At 52.9% G+C, this 20,702-nt stretch overlaps 8 protein-coding genes across 8 annotated transcripts; 2 read left to right on the plus strand and 6 right to left on the minus strand.

Moving 5' to 3' along the window:
• Window positions 1-438: 438 nt before the first annotated feature.
• Window positions 439-2,931, minus strand: J4E85_004575 (uncharacterized protein; the record flags this gene model as incomplete). The annotated part of the gene is made up of 7 exons (XM_051468831.1): window positions 439-691; window positions 743-855; window positions 904-1,389; window positions 1,438-1,698; window positions 1,749-2,010; window positions 2,710-2,836; window positions 2,889-2,931. 7 exons carry the CDS (start codon window positions 2,929-2,931, stop codon window positions 439-441), a joined length of 1,545 nt encoding a protein of 514 aa, XP_051327046.1.
• Window positions 2,932-7,365: 4,434 nt separating this feature from the next.
• On the plus strand, window positions 7,366-9,901 carry J4E85_004576 (uncharacterized protein; the record flags this gene model as incomplete). Its single annotated transcript, XM_051468832.1, has 3 exons — window positions 7,366-8,018; window positions 8,071-9,544; window positions 9,590-9,901. The coding sequence occupies 3 exons, from the start codon at window positions 7,366-7,368 to the stop codon at window positions 9,899-9,901; spliced, it is 2,439 nt and encodes an 812-aa protein (XP_051327047.1).
• A 612-nt stretch (window positions 9,902-10,513) lies between these two features.
• On the minus strand, window positions 10,514-11,493 carry J4E85_004577 (uncharacterized protein; the record flags this gene model as incomplete). The annotated part of the gene is made up of 2 exons (XM_051468833.1): window positions 10,514-10,675; window positions 10,732-11,493. 2 exons carry the CDS (start codon window positions 11,491-11,493, stop codon window positions 10,514-10,516), a joined length of 924 nt encoding a protein of 307 aa, XP_051327048.1.
• A 961-nt stretch (window positions 11,494-12,454) lies between these two features.
• J4E85_004578 (uncharacterized protein) lies at window positions 12,455-13,083 on the minus strand (the record flags this gene model as incomplete). The annotated part of the gene is made up of 3 exons (XM_051468834.1): window positions 12,455-12,929; window positions 12,981-13,020; window positions 13,074-13,083. 3 exons carry the CDS (start codon window positions 13,081-13,083, stop codon window positions 12,455-12,457), a joined length of 525 nt encoding a protein of 174 aa, XP_051327049.1.
• Window positions 13,084-14,507: 1,424 nt separating this feature from the next.
• J4E85_004579 (uncharacterized protein) lies at window positions 14,508-16,388 on the plus strand (the record flags this gene model as incomplete). The annotated part of the gene is made up of 2 exons (XM_051468835.1): window positions 14,508-14,677; window positions 14,726-16,388. 2 exons carry the CDS (start codon window positions 14,508-14,510, stop codon window positions 16,386-16,388), a joined length of 1,833 nt encoding a protein of 610 aa, XP_051327050.1.
• A 221-nt stretch (window positions 16,389-16,609) lies between these two features.
• On the minus strand, window positions 16,610-17,737 carry J4E85_004580 (uncharacterized protein; the record flags this gene model as incomplete). The annotated part of the gene is made up of 3 exons (XM_051468836.1): window positions 16,610-16,883; window positions 16,939-17,423; window positions 17,489-17,737. 3 exons carry the CDS (start codon window positions 17,735-17,737, stop codon window positions 16,610-16,612), a joined length of 1,008 nt encoding a protein of 335 aa, XP_051327051.1.
• Window positions 17,738-18,810: 1,073 nt separating this feature from the next.
• On the minus strand, window positions 18,811-19,208 carry J4E85_004581 (uncharacterized protein; the record flags this gene model as incomplete). Its single annotated transcript, XM_051468837.1, has 3 exons — window positions 18,811-18,849; window positions 18,898-18,965; window positions 19,073-19,208. 3 exons carry the CDS (start codon window positions 19,206-19,208, stop codon window positions 18,811-18,813), a joined length of 243 nt encoding a protein of 80 aa, XP_051327052.1.
• Window positions 19,209-19,914: 706 nt separating this feature from the next.
• On the minus strand, window positions 19,915-20,323 carry J4E85_004582 (uncharacterized protein; the record flags this gene model as incomplete). The annotated part of the gene is made up of 2 exons (XM_051468838.1): window positions 19,915-20,205; window positions 20,258-20,323. The coding sequence occupies 2 exons, from the start codon at window positions 20,321-20,323 to the stop codon at window positions 19,915-19,917; spliced, it is 357 nt and encodes a 118-aa protein (XP_051327053.1).
• Window positions 20,324-20,702: the final 379 nt, after the last annotated feature.

Below are 20,702 nucleotides of genomic sequence, written 5' to 3' on the forward strand. Positions count from 1 at the left end.
CAGAGTGGGTACAGAAGAGCCACAAGAGCCACATGGCTGGAAGCCGATAGTGGAGTTTGGCGCTAGATTGCTTTCCGCGGACTCGAAGGAGAGTTATTTGGAAGGCCTGGCGCTGCTAGGGCCGGGTTCGGATACTTTCAGGCAATCGTGCACTTGCTGCTTATATTCAAGTATGTTCCATTTTCGTTTGTATCGTTCCTTTCCGATTCCCAATTACTACACTCCCCAGGCCTTACTCCCGGACATTTGATTACAAGACATGATTACCCAAAGACGGCTTTTCGCGGACAGCGGCCCTGCGATGTGACCAACGCCCCAAGATACGTGAAGGATACGCCGATTGCGACCAAGAGATGCGAAGATGAACTTCACCAAGAACCCGATGATGGACTAAACTCCGAAAGAATAACATGAACAACCCAAAACGCTGCAAGAATATCATGCTACCGGCTTGATCGGGATATGCCCCTCCAGTTGCGGCATAATCTCGAGGATCTTTGGATCGACAGTCCAGTTGTTCAGGTCGGCGATGGTACTCTCAAAAAGTGGTGTCATACGGGTGTAGCCGGATTCAATGTCCCAGTAATGGCACGCATCGTCCGCGTATGGCCATGTGATACCGATCAATCCAACGAGATGTACAACTGGATATTCCTGGGGATGCGCATACAGCAGCTGGCGTACTTGAGGCCTGTAGGATGGTCAGTAAGAATCAGAAGATTTGAAGAGCCGGCGAACGTACCAGGGAACAAGGTCAATGAGCATATCGTACGGTGACGTCTCCTGCTTTCCTGCGGGTGGCATCAACCACTCCGGACTTGCGTTCACGTTCTCCACACTGGGCCATATGAGGAACTGCAGAAGGATTAGCTCCGACTTCGTGCCGTGCGAAACATTACTTACGCGCATCAATTTAGTCAAAAGCCATGTAGACGCAAGTCTGACTGGCAGAGGGGACGAGGGAAGCAGCCTGTTGACTGTTCTGGAACACCACGTCGAGACTGGCTGCGCATCCTGAGGGTCCAAGAAGCCCAGCAAAAGAGTATCGACATCGATCTCCGATCTTCCAAATATCTGGGGCTCGCTCCACCCATTCGCGAGCTGATCTCGTTTGGTCCTCCGATAGAACGCGCAATCGAAGCCGAATTTGTTGAGGGCATTCGCCGCAGCCTCGAGGCTGAGTGGAGAGGGGTTCGCGGCCACAGTCACGTCGACGGGATTGTCGTGGGAATAGGCCAGCGAAGACTGGCTCTGTTCTCTTTCTTCACGGGAAGAACCGCCGTACGATGAGCCGGCCAAGGGGTGCGTGTGACCAGGAAAGGGCTCGCTACTGCTTGGAGTTCCAAACGAATCGGCGTCTGCAAGGGCAGGTGTTGGACCCAGAGACTCCTTTTCTTCAGTCAGCAACAGGCCATGAGTGGTTGAAGCGAAACGTACCGAAAGCGCTTTCTTGACCTCCTCAGCTGAATGGTGTGCGAAACCATTCTTCTCCAGCTCGGACGCCCAGTTTGCAGCCGATGCACGATCCGGTGCCATTGCCAGCAGCGACACGACGGACTTCATATCATCCAACTCCTTGGCTAACCGCCTGACATGGGCCCGCAGTTGAGTTGTCGTTTTGCCATCTTCGGCGACATCGTAGACACATGTGAGGTTCTTGGATTGGCAAGTGTTGCACTTGGGCCTCACGCCGTCGCACTGCGCATGTGTCAGTGTGCCTGTGGCATACGCGCACAACGGGTACGTACCTTGGACTTGCGCTTCCTGCAGCTTTCACATGCTATCGATGTGATCTTCCCGCGGGGCGTCCGCAACGCATACGTGCCGGCAATGGGAGACGAATGCTGCCCCCGAGCATTGGCAAGGGCGCCTCCAAGTCCCTGTTTGGGCGCCAGCGGGGCTTTGTGATTTGCAGCGGCGGACGCTGCCAGCGGGCGAATCACGAGGTTGGTTTGGTTGGTGTCGAGGTGGAGGGGCACCTGGCTTTCGTCCCACTCGGAGGGCTCCTGACTGATGAAGTGTCAGCAAAACTCAAAATCCGCGTCAAAATGGCAGAAGCAGCTGGCGATGCATCCCGACGGTCGCGCATCTGGCTTGCGCACATCGTTGCGTAGACTCGCATCGATATGCGCGCCGTCCATGGTGGTTTGGACCCCGCGCCAGCAGCCCGAATTCAACAGCCCCGAAACCAGTGCCGAAGGAAATCCTTGGAAGCGCAGCAATGCACGGGTCATCCTGACGCCGCAACGGGCAGGTATATCAAATTACCGTCGTGATAGCCAGGAGACCCTAAACGGAGCACATATTCTCCGTCGCCAATACGACATGCCGATATGCACAGCCACGGGCGGTCGTAAGACGACTTGCAGATCCTTTCCCCGGGGATCATCGCTCGAGCAATAGCTTGAGCAATCTCTCACGATTCCCAGGTATTTCTTGGCATCTCCGGATCGTACCGGTGCTTCGAAACGTGCTCTGTGTCTCTGGTGGATGATGGGGATTGGAGCCTGCCGCGAGCTCAGAGGGACGTCGTCGACTCATCGTACTGCAAGGCCATCCACCACCTTCCAGGTACTGGTTCGGCCTTTTGAGGAGTGGTAACGGAGTGCGAGGTGGGCGAAAGATGGGTCCGGTCCGGGTCCAGAGACGGGGTCGATTGCTATCGTGTGTATGCTGGTGGGGATAGTCTGCTAAGACTGACATACTCACATTTGGATTCCCTGAGCTTGTCCTACGGCTTCCGAGGCACGACGCATCAAGCGAGGATTTGCGCTACCTTGCGGAAGTCCTTCTAAAGTGTCAGGCAAGCTGCCACTGCCATACCAGTAGTTCAATCCTGCGGTATATGTTAGTGGGGGGATCAAGAGCTGGACATGATGCCGACCTACCAGGAGACGAATTCGATGATTGTGCCGGCATGAATGCGAGCATATCTCAGGGCGGAGTTATCAACAAAAGGAGCTATGTCGGAGTAAGGTGGTGGTGGAGGGAAGGATTTGCTTCTGCAAAATTCACATGGAAGATCCGCAATGCATATCGGGCATTAACTTTGTATATCCTCTACTAGAGCACTGAGCCTGAGGTTCATTAGTGCCCGGCGAACTCCTGTGCGGAACTGCTGACACGCACATAGAACTGGGACGAAGTTTCAAAAGCGTCGCCCATCTAAACACCAGCTTTCGGATGCAGCTGGATCTAGTGTTTTAGCGCACCACACAGCAACGACCGCGGGGAAATCGGGTTAGCGGACGGCACTGTTAGACTAGGCTAGAACGGCCGCTCCTACGAGATGCTGGCAAAGGCATGCGAAACCGAACGCGGACATGCGACCCCATGATACTATGTCATGAAGTTTTCGACTGGTATGAGTCGCTCTCCATCTGATTGAACAGAGATCTGTAAACCGCAAGTAGCCTCAGTACGCCATGCGCGCGATCAAGGTTGCTATGTGGAATCGGACCCTTTTTCTTGGTGTAAACATAGGTACGGTTAGATCACGCCTGTCGATCATCACTTTGCATGCTCACTGGTGCAGTGACGTGCGGCAGATCGTCTCAAATCAACTTTCAACGAAGTTCCAGGCCTCCATAGCTTAGTATCCCGTATGGTCTCAACCTAACATGGACGCTTGTTGGAATGTCGCTAGGAACACGTAGAATCTAAGCAGCGCGACGCCCTTGACCCAAGCCGGTGTGGTAATATCTAGTCGGACCGATAGCCACCAAAGCTTGCTGGACGCGCTGCCGCGTTGAAGCGCCCAACCGGGATCCGCCATGAGAAAAACGCAGTATGCTTAGACCATCAAGGATGGTAGGGTGTGACGTAGTTTTTAAGTTTACGAATGTCGGCTTCATGTGCCCTCTCGACGCCCGGACGTTAAGACCAACACGGTCAAGTAGCTTTTGCCAGGGTCAATAGTCAGGCAGCTGGGCAGGAACATTCTCCCGCACGCGCATTAGAGTGCAGAACGCCACCACGAAGCCACGCCACGCTCATATGCCTTTCTTTCTTCTATCCAAGTCGGATGGCATACCTCCGTGCAGCGAGGTAAGCAAAGCGGCGGGTATAGTGCTTCTTCCACTGCGCCTCCCGCCGGCATACGCACGAGAAAGAACTCCCGTGATCTTCTTTCCACTAGCTGGATGCTCGACTTCGACGCATAGTGGGTTATAGACAGACTACGCGGGGATACGGCGTCGAGGCTGAAACTTTCCACAACATTGCCTATGTCAAGCTGTACGGGACGCCGTCTAAGTCGATGCTATTGTAGTGGTACCTTACCTCCAAACCTGTTCCTGACCCTTTTTCAATTGTCATCAAGCAATTATTCTAAGTCGGCCCAAACTTAGCCCAAGAGGGTATTCTTACCCTAAGACGGAGCACGAGGCTTTTCAACTAGCTCCACACCATGAACGGGTACGGGGAAGACTTCGCAGTCGCTTCCTTAGATACATGGCTCTAACCACGTCTGATTGGTATCCCGATCGCATCTATGACCTAACGCCAACTCACCGAGCATTCCACCGTGCAGTGTGCAACCACGTGCTACACATCTCGGTGAGCAGAAACTACAATCAAACCCATTATTGAAGTGTAGCTGCGGTACGAAAGACTATTGAAGCCCATCTCCCTTCTGAAGCTTATGATGTTTCCCAAGTAAGCACTTTCCCTAGTCATGTTTGACCAATATCTCTCTCTGTGTTGATCGTGTCTGGATGATGTATTCTGCCCGGGCAGATATTCTGCCTCTCCCAAAAAGGAAATTGGACGCGCCTTCCAAGCTCGATCAGCAACCTTTTGCGAGGTACTCTTAGACCATCACACCGAGATTTGCTCATCGAACTCCGTCTGTAACCTTGGGCTATGAAGTCTCGAGTACACAGGGATCGCAGAGTTTACGGCTTCTTGCGGACCTGCGCTAGACTTTGCGGCCTTGGAGTCTCAGACGTCTCAGACTACTATGGGCTCTACTGCTGCCCATTCACCCATTGAACCGTGATCAGACCCTGGCCGAGGATCTTCACAACTTGGTAATGCTTCAATCTATCCCAGAGCTAGATCATAGGTTCTAGATGTGAGAGTTGTCTCACTGGTAGGTCATTCTCTACTTGCGTACTTTCAAGACCTGAAATTTTTCCATCTGTTCTTGATCGCTGCTGAGGAGACATGAAGTCGCAAGGATAACTGGGGGCTGGTTAGAGAATAGAAGTTGAGGGCATAGTTCAGGGCCGGCTAGGTGTGCTGTGGTGTTCCCCGGTGTGGCCGGTCTTCGCCGGTAAATGACGTTAGGCAACATAAATCCGTGGATTGGTACGTTGATTTGGAACAGATGGCTCGCACATATGGCAGAACTAGAAAGCTTACTTTGCAAGCGTCGAAGAGGCGTAGAAGAGAATTGTACGGAGGATATCGATCGAGGTCCAGACCTGACTTCATCTCAGTCCCCTGCTGTCGGTTCTCCATCTTGTCCCGGTAGTCTGGCACACGCTATATCAGGGTCTCTACCGTTTCGTGCCTTCAGCACGTCAGTGGCTACGGAAGCCACGCCGACGTTCGCGATTGGTTCGGAACTTCGTCCAATCTAGCCACAGGGTCATCCAAACCCCGAAGATCTTCGGTGACATACGTGAATAGCGCACACAATGAAGTGTTTGAAAACGTGGCTAGCAGAGCTATCAGATCAAGTACGCTTCGGGTAACGTACTCATTCATTGCACCCGTTCCGTCCAACAACATGATGAGTACCGAAGCTCGGCTATGTTGAATATCATTTCCTGCAGGGTCAATCGTACGACTTTCATGCACCCTTTGCTCATAGGTAGCGCAAAGTTTATCTCACCTGGATTTCTCCTTTACCTAGCTACACTACGGTGTACAGTGTAGAACATTTAGTCGTACTCTGCGGTTCTGGAGAAGAGACTTGCGACTTTTGATGCCTTTGTCATAGCCTTCAGCCGAACACATGGCCCGTGTTTGCATTTCCACATGGTGGACACTTTTCTTCTTTGTACCTAGGTGGAGTGTATGTGAGCTATCGTTCACCGCTGCAACCTGTGAGCGTGACGCACACCGTGCTTTCCATACCAACACGCCTAAGGCGTGGAAGTGTCTCGTATTCTGCTGCGCGATTGTCAATCGCTTAGATAGTCGTTTGGCAAGGATAACATGCGTTCGTTCACAATGTTGATGGTGATCATGCTTGAAGCATTTCCGCGGCATGCGAGAATCGAAAAAAACAACTCGCCTACCTTACCCAGAGACATTGGCTTACTGGACTACAACCGGCATGTTACTGTTACATGGATCGGCTCGCGAATCTTAGATGCGGAAGATCTTCGTGCGCGTAAGCTACCAAGGTAGACGGAGGGAGGCGCAACACCGGGTGCTTAGCCCCATCGCATGAGACCCGTCACCAAAGGCTGCACAGCCTCGGTAGGCGTCGAGGCGAGGCGAGGATACTTTCGGCGGGATGCATCCGATGCTATTTGTTACAGGCGATCCAGTTGATATTGGGCAGTGACACAGCAACTACAACCCGTAACGAAGTCGTTTTGTGGAACTCCCCTGCGAAGAGTCATGGACTGCTGTCGTGGATTTCGACATGAATCACGGGAATCAGACCATCGCCGCTTTGGCCCCTCGCAAAGCGGAAAGAGCAAGAAAGCACGGCACGATGAGGCACAAGTGCGCTGTCAGTTGATCATGAACTGTCCTTGGACGCCTTACCAGCATACACACCCTTTTTGACGCTGTCCAGGACCATACAACTGGGTAAATTTCATCTGGCCGTTGCTTGCGTCAACGGAAGCGGCGTCTGGTCAAAGCAGACGTCTTGTTCTAGCCGCTACGAAGTCTTTCGTAAGGTTGGTAATTCTATAAACGTCGGAGTAGAGTACGTACGGGTAAGTCCACCTGGGCACTTCGTCAAGTCACTCGGGCGGGCTTGGGAAACATCCCAACGGCTCAAAAGCTTGGACTTCCACTACATATTGTTGTATCAAATAACCTGACCAATCGACCGAGATGATATCGAGAACATTGAGCGCTGGCTTGGAGAGGCAAACGTGGTCTTGCTGAGGGATGGATTATTAGGTCACGTGCCTGCTTAGGTAATGCCTAAAGCTCTGACTTCATTGCACTTTCCCCGCTGAATCGCGAAGCCAACCGCGACGAGACCACGACGAATTCACCCATCACCAGCGCGTTCCTACTCACCATCTCGGTGCGGTCGCGCTTGTCTCTCCTTCTCTGCTACACAGTCAGTGATAGAGACACTCAATCTTCTCATCAACAAGAAGCAAGCTGACGCCAGAATTTATCTTCTGAAGCAAGATAGCGCGGTCCAGCATCATAGCAAGAGCCAACATGGCAGCGTCTCGCTCAAGTTCAGCTTCAGAGGGCGAGGTCTTGGATACCCGACACAAGGCAAACACAGTCAACTCGCGCGACGAACCTGCGATTAACGGCTCAAGCAGGTCCTTTGGACTGGATGGTGCTTATGATAACTACCGCGCATTGAGTCGCTCCCCTTCGCCATACCGCCGCAAGCGCACCCCATCACGCTCTCCGTCACCCTATCGGAGGAACCGCGCCGTCGACCGATCGCCATCGCCCTATCGACGAAGCCGAGCCGACCACACTGGGAATGATGCAAGGGGCTACAAGCGCAAGGCCTCTCCGCCGCGCAGTCGTCCTGACAAGCGGTATCATGCTGATCGTGGCAGACACGGTGACCCTCGACGGGCTCCAGGATCGTACCAGGGAGGCTTTGTCAAGGAACAGAAGGATGTACCAGACCGATCACACGCCAGGCCCATATCATACGCCGAAGTCGAGAACCCCAACCCCGTGCCAGACTTCCGAGAGCCGCTGCCTACCGACAAGCGACCACAGAACTCGCGTCACGGAGATCAGCAGCGCGACAAGTCTCGTCAGTCGCAGCCACAGAAGCAACAGGCACCGTCAGAACGCCCCAAGGCCGAGGCGAACAAGGCAAGCGTGACAGAAGATGTTGAGATGTAAGTGTACCCAGTGCCAAATGATTCCTCTACACAACTGACTCTGCAATAGGACCTCCGTTGACGATACGACTGAGTACACCCCGGCCCCTGTCGAAGAGAAAGTTCCCACTCAAGAATCGCGTGAAGAGAAACGTCGCCGCTGGGCTGCTATACGCGCCGCTGCTTCTGAGCAACAGAAGCCGAAAGACAGTCTGCTTCAGCAGGCTGTGCTGACGAATGCATCTGAAGCGGCAACCCCTAATGTCGGATCGCCAGCGGCCCACGCCGACAGTCCCATCTCACCGTTCGCATCGCCCCGTAATGGCGACCTCGACTCCGTACCAGCTTCACCAGACGTTATGGTAATCGACAAACAGAACGTAATCAGCGAGGGCAACAGTCCTGCGGTAGCGAGTCCATCCGCGGCGGATTACGACCCGCTACAGGACATGCTGGACGACCGCGATCGCGCTGCCAAGAAGAACCAGAACACCGAAGTATCCTCGGATGCGTACCGCGAGACCGACCCGAAAGCCCTCTCTACACTTCCAGCTGAGAAAGTAGCACCTGTCAAGAAACAAAAGAAAGAGTTCGACATGTTCGCTTCTGATGACGAAGACGAGGAAGAAGATGTCGGAACTGAGGAGGCTGTTGTTGCGAAAGGCACTGTGCTTGACGAGAAGCTGCTCGACAATTGGGACGACCCCGAAGGCTACTACAAACTGATCAGCAACGAGCTAGTGGATGGTGGACGCTATCGCATGATCAAGGGTCTTGGCCGTGGTGTCTTTGCCAACGTCGCACAAGCTGAAGAAGTCAGGGCTGACACCGGAGATTCAAATCCCAGGATAGTCGCTATCAAGATGATTCGCCGGAACGACTTGATGAGAAGAGCCAGTCAGAAGGAAATGGACTTCCTGCGCAAAGTCAACGAGGCAGACCCACAGGACAAGCGTCACATTATTCGCTTATTGGGTTCTTTCGACCACAAGGGCCATCTGTGCATCGTGTTCGAACACATGTCGAAGAACCTGCGAGACCTGCTCAAGGAAGAGACCAACGGCCACGGCCTCACACTTCCAGCTGTCCGCATCTATGCGCGTCAGATGTTTCTTGGTCTCCAGCACTTGCAGAACTGTCAGGTCATCCACCTTGATCTAAAGCCAGACAACGTCCTAGTCTCTGCTGACAAGAAAACTATCAAGCTCGCCGATTTCGGTACCGCTGTCGACAAGCGAGACGTGATCGAGCGCACTGAGTACCTCGTTAGTCGATTCTACCGCGCACCCGAGATCATACTTGGTATGGAGGTTGGCTATCCTGTCGACATGTGGGCTGTGGGTTGCACTGTGTATGAGCTATGGACTGGTAAAATCCTCTTTACCGGACGGTCTAACAACCAGATGATCAAGTCTTTTATGGACTGTCTGGGATGGCCAAGCGAGAAGCTGCTCAAGAAGGGTCTCGTCAACAATATTCTCGATAACTTTGAGTTGGGTCCACCGTTGAAGTTCATCAGTCGGGAGGTGGATCAGTACAACAAGGTAAGCGCTTTTGTCCCTTTAAGAGGTAAAGCTAACGAGCCAAAGCTCTCTGTCCGTAAAATTGAACAGCAGAAGAAGATCAACCGCGATATGAAGACGCGAGTTCATGAAGCTGCCCGAAGCATCTCCACTGGAGGACCTACCGTGGGCGAGCTGAACGATCTTGCGGATCTGTTGAGCGCAAGTCTACACATGAACGTCGAAAAGCGTCTATCGCCAAAGGAAGCTCTCGCGCACAAATTCTTCGCCAGTAAGAACCCCGCGCCTAAGACCGCCACACCTGCAAAGTCTGCTGTCGTCAAGCCACCCATGATGAAACGTGGCAATCCAGTTGGTACCTCCACTATTCGTCGGTAAGCTCTACAACATGGATTTCAGCGTTGCAATTTTCTTGACTTTTGGCGTTGTTCTGCTTCTTTGCTTTGAGCGTGAAAATAAGGACCGTCTTCGAAGAAGACGGCTAGGGCAAGGGCTTGGACTTTGGTGTATGGAGTATGAACAACTAACACAGGACCTTATAGGCTGCCATCAGACTGGTTTCCAGTATCGGAGATGGAGCCTGCGGAGAACATAGACAAGGGTAATCGGTCTACGGAGTGAGTAGGACACATTTACCGTGGGGTCGGGTACCACTGGGTTTGAGTCTCACGGCGCTGCTCATTTACAACTTTCGACCATGGTTCACTTCACGGTTACCGGTTACACGACAATCAATGGAGCAGATGTGTGGTGGACTCGGATCGAAAAGTAAGTGCTGCTGTGCACTTGCTTGTGGGTGGGCCTTCTTGTGGAATCGGCCTTGGACGTCCCTAGAAGAACTCCCGATCCATGTGAAATTTTCGGTGGAGGAAAGGTGATGAGGTGGAAAGTTAGTTCACATGTATAATATTGGGCACCCGGTATCTCAAGATACAGTCAATATGATGCGTGTAGTGGAATAATCAATGTGCTATACATCTTGTCTATACTTCAAGCATCAATCTCTCCTCTCAAGAACGCTTTGACTTTATCACCCCAAACGACCTGACGCTTGTAGATAGTCATGGCTGGTACGCTGCCCAGGCCCAAGCCGTCGATAGCTTCCGCAAGAACCTGCCCACTTCCCTCGTCCCTCAATTCACGTAGGGGATACTGGTAGGTCTTGTTCTCGTTAGCCGAATCCAGCTAGCAAAGCCAGCCAAACGTACCTTGAACGCAAAGACCAGTGCTCCAGTCTTTGGTAAACGATGCAACGTCTGCCTTTCACACCTTACTACCGACTTGTTCAGACCAATCTCCTCTACATCCTCCACTTCTTGCTTTCTTTGCATCTCCTCTTCACTCATATGATTACCCTGCAAGCAGAACAGCTCCCCATTCGTACTGATGCTCCAATTACTCCGCTTAACGATCTTGCCCACAGGCAGATTGGCAAAGAAGCGATCCATGCTCTTCTCTAGCTTTGCCGCGTACCCGGGGACGGGAGCGTGGATGTCAGCGAGGAGTTGGCCGAGTTTTGAGCGTGTGTTGAAGCCGCTTGGAAAGCAGTTTACAAAGGCCGTTAGTACGTATTTCGTGGGAACAGTAGGCGAAGATGTAGGAGGAGAGGGAGTGAGTAAAAGGAATTCCGTATCGATGTTCGCACCTAAGATCTCAAGTGCTTCTTCTCCGTTTGGCATATGTAGTGGGATGAGGGTATCTGTGACGTGGTTCCGCAAATGTTTGCCTGATTCTGTGATGCGGTATAGGCTTGGGAAGCGTTGGGGTAGGTACGTTCCTATGAGCCATTCGTAGAGTTCTTGGACTGCGGGGACGGCTTCTGGGTTGCACGCAATGACTTCGTGGTGTTCTTGATTGAGGAGCTTCGTTCGAATTTGTAAACGTGTGCAGTAGGTGTTGTCCACGGCTAGGAGGTTATTTAGGGTGGTGTTCTCAAGAGCTGTTATGTCATCTGTGTCAGTGCTTGTCATAGTGTTCAAGATTCATGATGGAGACGCTACCCATGGTCATATGAAACTTCGGTTTGAAAGGACGAAGCTTGAGAGGTGCTTCTGTTTCGAGGTTGAAGTTTGGGAGCGGCGTAATGGCATTGTATACGGCTTCTGGATTTATAGACTCGAGTTTGTTGGTGCTTGGTGATGTTGTCGGCGCCCGCCAAGGTCTCTGGATTACCGGTTGTTATCAATGTCTCTAAGGGAAGATGCAATACTGGAGACTTCATACACTGACAGCCTTTTGTAGTCGACCTCGCTGGGACAATGCCAGAACAATTACCCCCGCCAGCAGCAGCAACCATGCTAGTGGCTTATCGACAAGACTAAGTTGATCCATGGTTGTATTCGATTATCTTTCAAGGCGTGTCAAACAGATGGTCTGGATGTATTTGATATCTAAAGCGCCCGCCAAGCATATAGGGCGTCGTTATGACATCGGGGAGAGGATGGGAAGCATGAACTAAGAGACGCTACAAGCGCGGTGAGTCTGCTATCAGTCGTGTTGAGGTAAGTGGGATTTGATTGCCTATCAGAGCTAACCCCGCATTCGGGCGGTTACGCTAAGATGTTGTACTAGGGGCAGGCTATGTTCAAGCCATGCATTCATCAACTCTCACTTAAGACTGGTCCGGTGCTAGGTGTCAAGGCGTACGATAAACCATTACAAGAATATGAAGATGCTTGATTTCACGTTAGAGAGCCCTTCGAAACCGAGAAACCCCTTCAGTCCTTGCCTACGTGCCTTTTGGCTGGATCCGTGTACATGCAGTTGCTTTGGCACAGGCTTGTAGTATATATGGCATGACGGTTTTATCGGATCGCAAACCGTTACAGGACCATGCGCGGCGACACATGGCGAACGGATACCATTCCTTCAGCCTCAATGAGGCAGATTTAGGCTCCACAGCATTCTTGCTAGACGTCTGTCTTGTCGGGTCTACGCCTTGGTGTCTTCGGCCTCGGGATGACCCACAGGCACCAGCTTGCCCACAACCAAATACTTCTCCTCGAATCTCTCCTCCCATCCCCTCAGCGCATCCATCTGCTCGGCATCCAGACCCTCGAGAGTGTCCAGCGGTCCGTCCAAATCCTTGGTCAACATGTCCTCGTCAAAACTACCACAGGCGAGGCCTCTCGAGGCATCTCGGCCAGCGAAGTTTGCATAAGGGCCACCAGGTCCGTAGAAGTTGCGACCGGATGTAACGTCAAAGACACGGCCACGGACGGCGAGGTAGACGGGCATGTTGTTCAAGCCATTGTAGGGGAAGAGCGAGGGCGGGGTGAAGGTGCGGAAGACGGTTGGCGGCGGGGCGCGAGGGAGGGTTTGCGGGGCGGCTGGCTTGAGGCGGAGATAGACGAGCAGGCCGAAGAGAGAGAAGAGGATGATGTTTATTGGGGTGAAGACGGAGGCGCTGGAGGGCTGTGAGCTAGGTGTTGGTGAAGGAGCGGAGCTGGTTGCTTACGCGTGGGTTGCCGCTGGCTCCGGCAGAGGTGATGGGAGTGCTATTGCGGTTAGCGCGACGTTGTCCCAGAAGGTGGCTCTTGTAGAGACATACCATCTGACATGGCTGCGGGTGATGTGCTACAGCTGTGCTAGAGTGGTGACGGTGAAGGGTGCTGGCGTGGTCGAGGGTCGGCGGGGAGCTCGGTCGACATGACAGCCGATGATGCAACCCCAAAGACTCTCTCAGCACTAACCAGCCATCCATGCCAAACTATCACGGACGTCCGCCGGCTGACATGCAAGGGCCGAATCGAGACATATGTACAGACGATTGAATCGCATGCGGCCTGCCATCTGCCCGTCAAAGGGGCGCCATCACAGCTGGGAAGCACGGCACTGCATGTGAGACATAGCCACCGGCCTGCACAACCACGGATGATGACGGCTGCTCTCTTTCACCGGAGAGTGGCCATGGTAATCTTAGATACTTCGACTCCACTTGCACCGTGACCGCACAACCGCAAGCACGCGCCCATCTGCGCGCAGACGTTGAGCATCGCGCCGCTGCACCCAGCCCATCCCTGCCGCGCTGCCTCTGAAACAGGGCCCTTTCCAGCCCTGAAACGCGCGACAGCGATTCATTTCCACCGTGCTGGGACGCGCTGATTCGCCCACGCCGCCTCTTGCGCCTCGGCCCTATCCCGTCCAAACATTGTGTCGCAAACCAATTCGCTGCTGTCGAACCGCTGTGTGAAGACAAAGACTTGCGGCACCGGTGCGATATCCTGCCGCTGGCGCTTTGGTCGAGGCGCAGTTCGCGAGTGTTTGTGGGGTGTTCTCCTAGATGCACTGGGCCGGCACTGATACCCGTCGACAACTCTACCTCGACTTGGTCGCCCTCCCTCATTTACCAAAATTACGCCCTCGGTGCTGCTGCAGCGCCCGAAGGATTCACGGCTTGAAGCTTACGTGCTGTTTCTTTGTTTAATCTGGCATCAACCATCACAACAACAACACAAACAGTCAACACCAACTCCACACCTCTTTCTTTACGCATAATTACACCCGGTACGTACTCATATTCCTTATCTCATCACCAGCTCTTTTGGCCTTGGTACTTGCGTCCTCGACATCGCCCGTTGGTTTATACGCTTGCCATGCAATCCGGTCCTGGGATGGGACGCAATGCCAGGTTGCACAGAAAGAGCTGGTGTTTGTGTCATTCAGATACAGTAAAGGCATCTGGTAGTGCCCCTCCGCATCTCTGATCGACGGTCCATGTCTCTCGCCTATCGCCCGCACCGACAACTATCTCCACCAGATCTAGGACCGGGCCAAGTCTCGCGATGTCGATGGGTTTCAAAAAGCATACAACAATCATGCAATCAGTGCAATGGCTCTTGAGGTTGCTGCGAAAAGGAGAGGCTTGCTGAAATAAGTAGCTCGGGGCCGCTGAGAATACCGCCTTCCATACTTCGTGATGCTTATGTATACTTGCACCAATATCGAGCCGGGCTAATATTCGTTTCATGCAGATTCGCCCATAATGTGGAAACGATTACAGGGCGCCGTCCGAGATAGGGAGAGGCATGCGCAAATAGGAAACCCCGTACTTCTTGAAACCACCTATGACGAGGATCAACTGAAGCGCAATCCCAAAGTGACCGACCTGCAAAATGGCAGTCACCATAATTATGCGCTCCCTCAACTATCGCAGTAAGTATCGCAATTTCGTTTGCTCACTTACCGCTGATTGTCTCGCAGTTTATTGTCTCCCCAGGAACCTCCCAACTACAGAGCCTCAGAAGTACCCACGGCCTCCTCCATCTACTCACAAGACACACTCTGCTACAATAACGACAACCCCACCGGCAGATCGCCCTCCGCATACGAAGACATATCACCTCCCAGCTCTCCGGAACCGGAACAGTACTCCTCTTTTAACCTACCGCGAAGATTTCGCTCGATGCGTGACGTGTCACCCATGGACGACGATCGCAGAAAACTCGAAGACGATTCCCGCGCGGGCAGCCAGATCCCCGTCCTACGCAGAGCGCCGTCTGTCCTACGAAATGGTGACGCTCCACCAGCACCTAAGCAGAAGTTCTGGGAGGGCAAGCTTGCGCCAAATGCGAAAGTGAAGTGGGATGAGTATTCAGGCGAGCCTAATAGTGCAGGGAAGGCCGCTTCAGTCGATCCAGGCTCTTATGCGAAAGGTGTGCCGTCATCAGACCCTAGGCCCATGGGGTATCAGGTTTCAGTCAGTGGTCCTGAGAAAAAGAACACAAGTTTTGGGGAGCGCGTTGGCCGCTTCGGGTCGAAGCGCTCACCACCGCCCGTGGAGCCGTGGAGCCGAGCGACGGGACGATCAGAAATCGCTCCTCCGCTCAAATACCAGCCTGCAGACAAACCACTTCAAATACCACGCAAGACGATTTCACCAAGCACGGACCAAGCGAGGTCAAACGCGCTTGCAGCTGCCATTGATTCCGCACCCAAGCTGCCTGACACTCAAACTGTAACAACCGAAATGGCGCCCAAGGATCCACGCGATAACGATATGCGTTACAACGACGGCATTAAACCCATTGTCCCGCTCAAAGTAGGGAAGAACACGCCTCTTCGAAGCGGTCACATCTCTCCAACCTCACCTTCAGCAGGTCTCGGTATAAGCACATCGTACCCGAGCCCCATCACACCAACCAATCGCACTCAACTGAACCAGTCCCCGGCCACCGTAGAGCCAGTAGAACAGACGTTGTACCCCACCTTGCGGACTGCGACGCCGCCATACAACAAAGAGACGTCAGAGAAGGACAAGCACGCACCCATCAGCCGGTTTTCGTGGACTACCTACAACAGTGCAGGGACATACCAACACTCACCACCACCTTCACCGCCCAACGGACTCTCGTCCTCGCAAGGAAAGCGCGTTGTAACCGAGCCCATATCGGCCGCTTCCTCGATCCTAAACCGTCGCCGCCCAGTACCCCCCTTAGACAGGGAACCCGCACCCATGGCCAAAGTCTACACCCCCAGCCCGAGATCCCCTTACGCCTCCTCCACCTTCTCCAACTCATCACAAAAATCACAAAAGGCGCTTCCGCTACCTCCTTCCCAACTCAGTGCCATCGACCACATCGCCTACTTGGAATCGCAGCAAGAAGATCTACGCATCCGTCGCAACAACGTGTATCGTTTGCTCAAGGACTTGAACAATGCTGCGCCGCCTAACCCGCTGCTTACCGACTTTAAGAAGGCTCGGGTCGCGGAAGAGAGGAAGAAGGCGTTTCAAGAGGAGTTGGATGAGATTCGCAGGGAGGAGCATGATGTTGGCCTCAAGTTGCATCGCGCATGGAAGAAGAGGGAGAGGGATGATCCAAACTCGAACGGGAGCGCCCTGTGGGTGAGGAGGGTCACTAGCTAGATGCAGTTGACTCGGTGGCATCGAGTTGGTCCACGATGTGGAGGATTCTCTTCTTTTTCTGGCATTTGCAGTTCATACAGCGTACCTGGCGTTGCTCTCCAGGTTGCATTTACCTTGGCTCGAAGCCTTGTGGTTATCCAAACGGATACGTTTTCTTTCAGATTAGCAAGACTTTAGTTATCATACCCCGAATTTCATAACATTCCATTTTATTTTGCAGACTAGTCGACCTCAGGTACGGGCAGACCATTGACTATCATCATTCCCTCCCGTCCCAACATCTTCATTGCTTTTACCGCTTCGTCATGTCGTAATTGCTTGGTCTCTTCATCGGTTACCAACACGAAATCGTATTTGAGCAATTTTGATCCTTCCTTGACATCATACTCCTTGGCCTGTTCAGCTGTTACGGTATCTAAGCTGACAATGAGAGATTCCTTGACACCAAAGACGGCATCGGACGTCTCGTAGTCGGAACCACGGACGTATAATGCCCTAAACATGGCGTCAGTAGGCTATGCAAACGAAGAGGTATGAAGAGGAGACTCACGTAACCAAGTTATCGAAACCTTCCTTCTCAAACATGAAATGCATATGGCTCGGCCTCCAGCAATGCCTACCCAATTTCTCAAGCAACTTGCCAACAGGCCCGTCGTTTGGAATAGGATACGGTACGGGTACGATACCCTTGAACCAGAATACGCCATCCTTGTCACTCCTTATAACCGCACGGCCATCTGCTTTGTCACCCCTGTTCTCATACTGCACGTCGTATTTGCCTTTGGAGTCTGTTTCCCACACGTCGATCTTGACGTCTGATACGGGCTCGCCGTTCGTGGTTTTGACCGTGCAGAGGACGAGCAGGGACTCGCCGTCGGGATCGGCAGAGATGGAGGTGCCGTTGGAGTCGGAGGGTGCGTCGTGCGTGTGGAACGGACCGAGGACTGTGCCCTCAGTGGAGGAGGCCGGTTTGGGATGGTCGATAGAGTCTACGAGGAGAGAGAGGCCGACAATGTCTGAAAGAAGGATGAATTCCTACAACGTATTAGTACAGATCGGGTGTCTTGGTCTTGTACCACGAGGATCAGATGGAAACTTACCTGTCGCACGTCTGTGCATATTTGTCCTACCTGGGTAAGGAACTGTATGCCTGCCATCCACTCATCGAAGCTCAGGCGCGTCTCGCGTGCGAAGTCGTGTAGATGCGACACCAGACGCTCCATGACGTACTTGAGGCGCGGGTCTGCGCATTGCGAGTTTATTCGATGCACATTCTCGGTGATGTTTTCGATTGTGAGATCTTTGAGGACAGGAACCGTGGAGGCGTCTGCGCCCTTGCTAGATGCCATTGTGCCGTCTGATGAGACGTGGACGTTGCAGAGGGTTTGGAGTCGAGATTGGGCAAGCTTCAGACGAAAGATGTCACGGTCGTAGAACCAAGCACACGAAGATGAAGATGACTTCACGGCTTCCAAAGGAAAGGACACAACAGGCTTGCGAAGCTATTAGAACAAGGGAAGGAGTGCACTTGAAGCTAGCTGCGACATTGACGAACGAAAGCAACCGCGAAGCTCGACGCGAAAGCCGCCGAATCGGGCCCCATCTCAAAAGACGTCCGCTGACGATAGCGCAAAGCTCATAGGTCGCGCAACTGCGATGGACAGGGTTTCAGGCGCCGGCAAAGAGTTCAAGAGGTGGAGGTGATGATGTCGGAGGGGCTCTCGGTACCTGGATGCGGGGCGGGGCAGCTTCCAGCGCCAGCTTACCAAGAGCTTACAAGCAGTGGCGGGCGTTACCGGACGAATATCCTTCCTTTGCCAGTCCATATCCTCATCATGAAAATGCTTGACATGTCTACAGTTCCGCTCCCCAACTATCTTTCTTCACTCATTGATCTGCTTTTAACGACTGAACATGCGGCCTGTTGGCTCACTATACACCAGTTATGCCATGATAGTTTTGGCTTCTTCATATGATAGCAGCTACTAGCTGCACTCGTGTGCCACTCACTATGCCCCGAGGTTCATCGACAGCTAGTTCTCGAATAGCTATCACGTCGACACCGGCCTGGTCATCTTCCGGAACACGGCACCGAGATTCGTCTCGATCTGTACAACTGCTTCGCAATTAGCCTAAAGGATTTGTGTCGCTCAAGGTGCAGGAACAACACAGTTAATACACGTGCATATGCTAAGAACGAGCTGGATCAATTTCTTCCATATTGCTGTAAAGCGGATCGTGACAGTAACCTATGCGCCGTGATTGTTCCCGCCCATCAACCCAAACGCCGGCTGCGTACCGTCAATCCATGATAAGACCAGGGAAGAGAGCATAACTGATGAAAGTGAAGAGTAATCCTTATCGACTGTGCTCTCACAGTAGATAGAGGAAAGTGAAAGCGGCTGAACAACTCCATGTGAGATTAGACGTTGTTCTTGGGGTTCTCTGGTGAAGCCTTCCACTGTTAAGTGTTAGCATGGTTACTCATCATTATATGGAGATGACGTACCTTCTTGCCAAGCTCTTGCTGTTGCTCCTTGAAAGAGAGATCCTTGTACTCATCGCGGTGGGCCTTGACTGTTATCGTTCGTTAGCGGATCGGTCGTCCCATGAGGTGTTGTTCTTGCGCCTGGAGGAACGCGTCCGAATAACGCGTCAAAACGCGTCAAACGATGCAGACTTACAGTATGCTTGCATCTTGATCATCGCGTTTCTCGCGTTGCCCTTCTTGGCGATGCGACCGCCCTTAGGACCAGCCTTCTTGACACCCGCGGTGCTGGCCGGCTTCGGTGTCGCAGTCTTGGTAGTGGTAGCAGCCATGACGAATAGCAGATACTGATTGAAGGTAGTATTAGTTTATGAGCGGAGAAAGTTGGTGGAAGTAAGTCGCAGAGGTAGAGCTGTCGTTGTGGTGTTGATGAGAGGTGAGCGTGAACTGTAGGTTTATTGACAGAAGGCGCGACCCAGACCGCGCTAAGCTACACTTGGCCTACCACCCTACTTCATGGATTCGATAGCCTGCCTGGGTATTTGCGCGACGTTAGAAACATAGTCTCGCGTGATTGGCGCAGCTGTTCACTTGAAACATGTAGCAATATGCGCCCCCAACTCTCTTTCAGAAGCAAGGTATGCGGCATGGAACGCATGATTGTGTCTCCGGAAAGAGACATTGCCTTTGCGCAAGTCATGAGCTGGCATGAGCGAAATTGTCGCCTTTATAGTCTCACTTTCGTTCGGAGTCAACCGCTCGCAAGACTATGCGGATCTTCTACGACGCAGTTCAATCTTGTGCTATGAAGGCGCAATGGCTTCCTCGGTGCTCAAATACGTCGCACTGTGGTCGATCTCCCGAGAAGTCTAACACTCTGCAGAGGGACTTCCAATTCGGGGTCCCGGCATCTGAGATACCGAAAGCCATGTTGATCACCGGTATCCGAAGGCATGCACAGAGGTCCAGCTCTTGAAAACAGCGTGGCAGCATTCCGCCGAACGAGATTCAATTGTAGGGCTGTCTCCAACTACGCTCTCAAGAAACATCTGCCGTCTTCTCTTCCGTTATACGACGATGCCGAGCATCCTGAGGGTCGGTGCCCCCTGTGATCAGAACCGGCCTTTCGATGCCTCGAGAGGCAATACTAAACTTCCGGCGGTGGCCACTCGGGCGCTCTGTGAGGCTAGGAGCGCGTGGTCTCGCTTTTCCGCGAGCGCGTCCGCCGATGACTGGTATCTCGTATGCGCCAGCGCGACAGCAGTATAGGATAAGGTCGTAGACGAGCAGCGCTGCCCATGGGCCGATGGCTACAAGGCCGAGAAAGAGCTATTCGGTATTAGAAGGCAGCCCCCAATTGGTAATGCCGAACATTACTTACGAATATGCGCGTGATCCAGGTCTCGACCACAGCCAAGTTCGCAGGTAGAATAGAAAGGAATCCCATGGCGGGGCGTCGCGGAGACTGTAGACCAACGGCACAAAGATAGGGATAAGGGGGCTTCAATTGGAGGCGCAGAGGTACGAAGAGGCAAAGAGGCACAGAGTGGTCTCAATTAACTGATGACACTCAGTCGCCGAGAACACAGAATGCGGGTGACGAAGATGTGCGATGTTCAAGTTTAGTGGAGAGATTGGCCGCCATGAAGCCGCCTCCAGCGGCCGCCGCGAAGTGGATCGCGCTGTGGGCCGCTTTCCCCAGCTCGGCACCGGCACATCACCGACCAGACCCCCTCAACACCAACCACTAAACATCAGATGCAGCTGACATCTCAGCCCTATATGTGAGGCTGTACAATGGTTCTTCCACTGATTGGATGCCCATT

This window comes from Alternaria conjuncta (assembly GCF_024043145.1).
Source record: "Alternaria conjuncta strain BMP 0040 chromosome Unknown scaffold_6, whole genome shotgun sequence".
NCBI lineage: Eukaryota > Fungi > Ascomycota > Dothideomycetes > Pleosporales > Pleosporaceae > Alternaria > Alternaria conjuncta.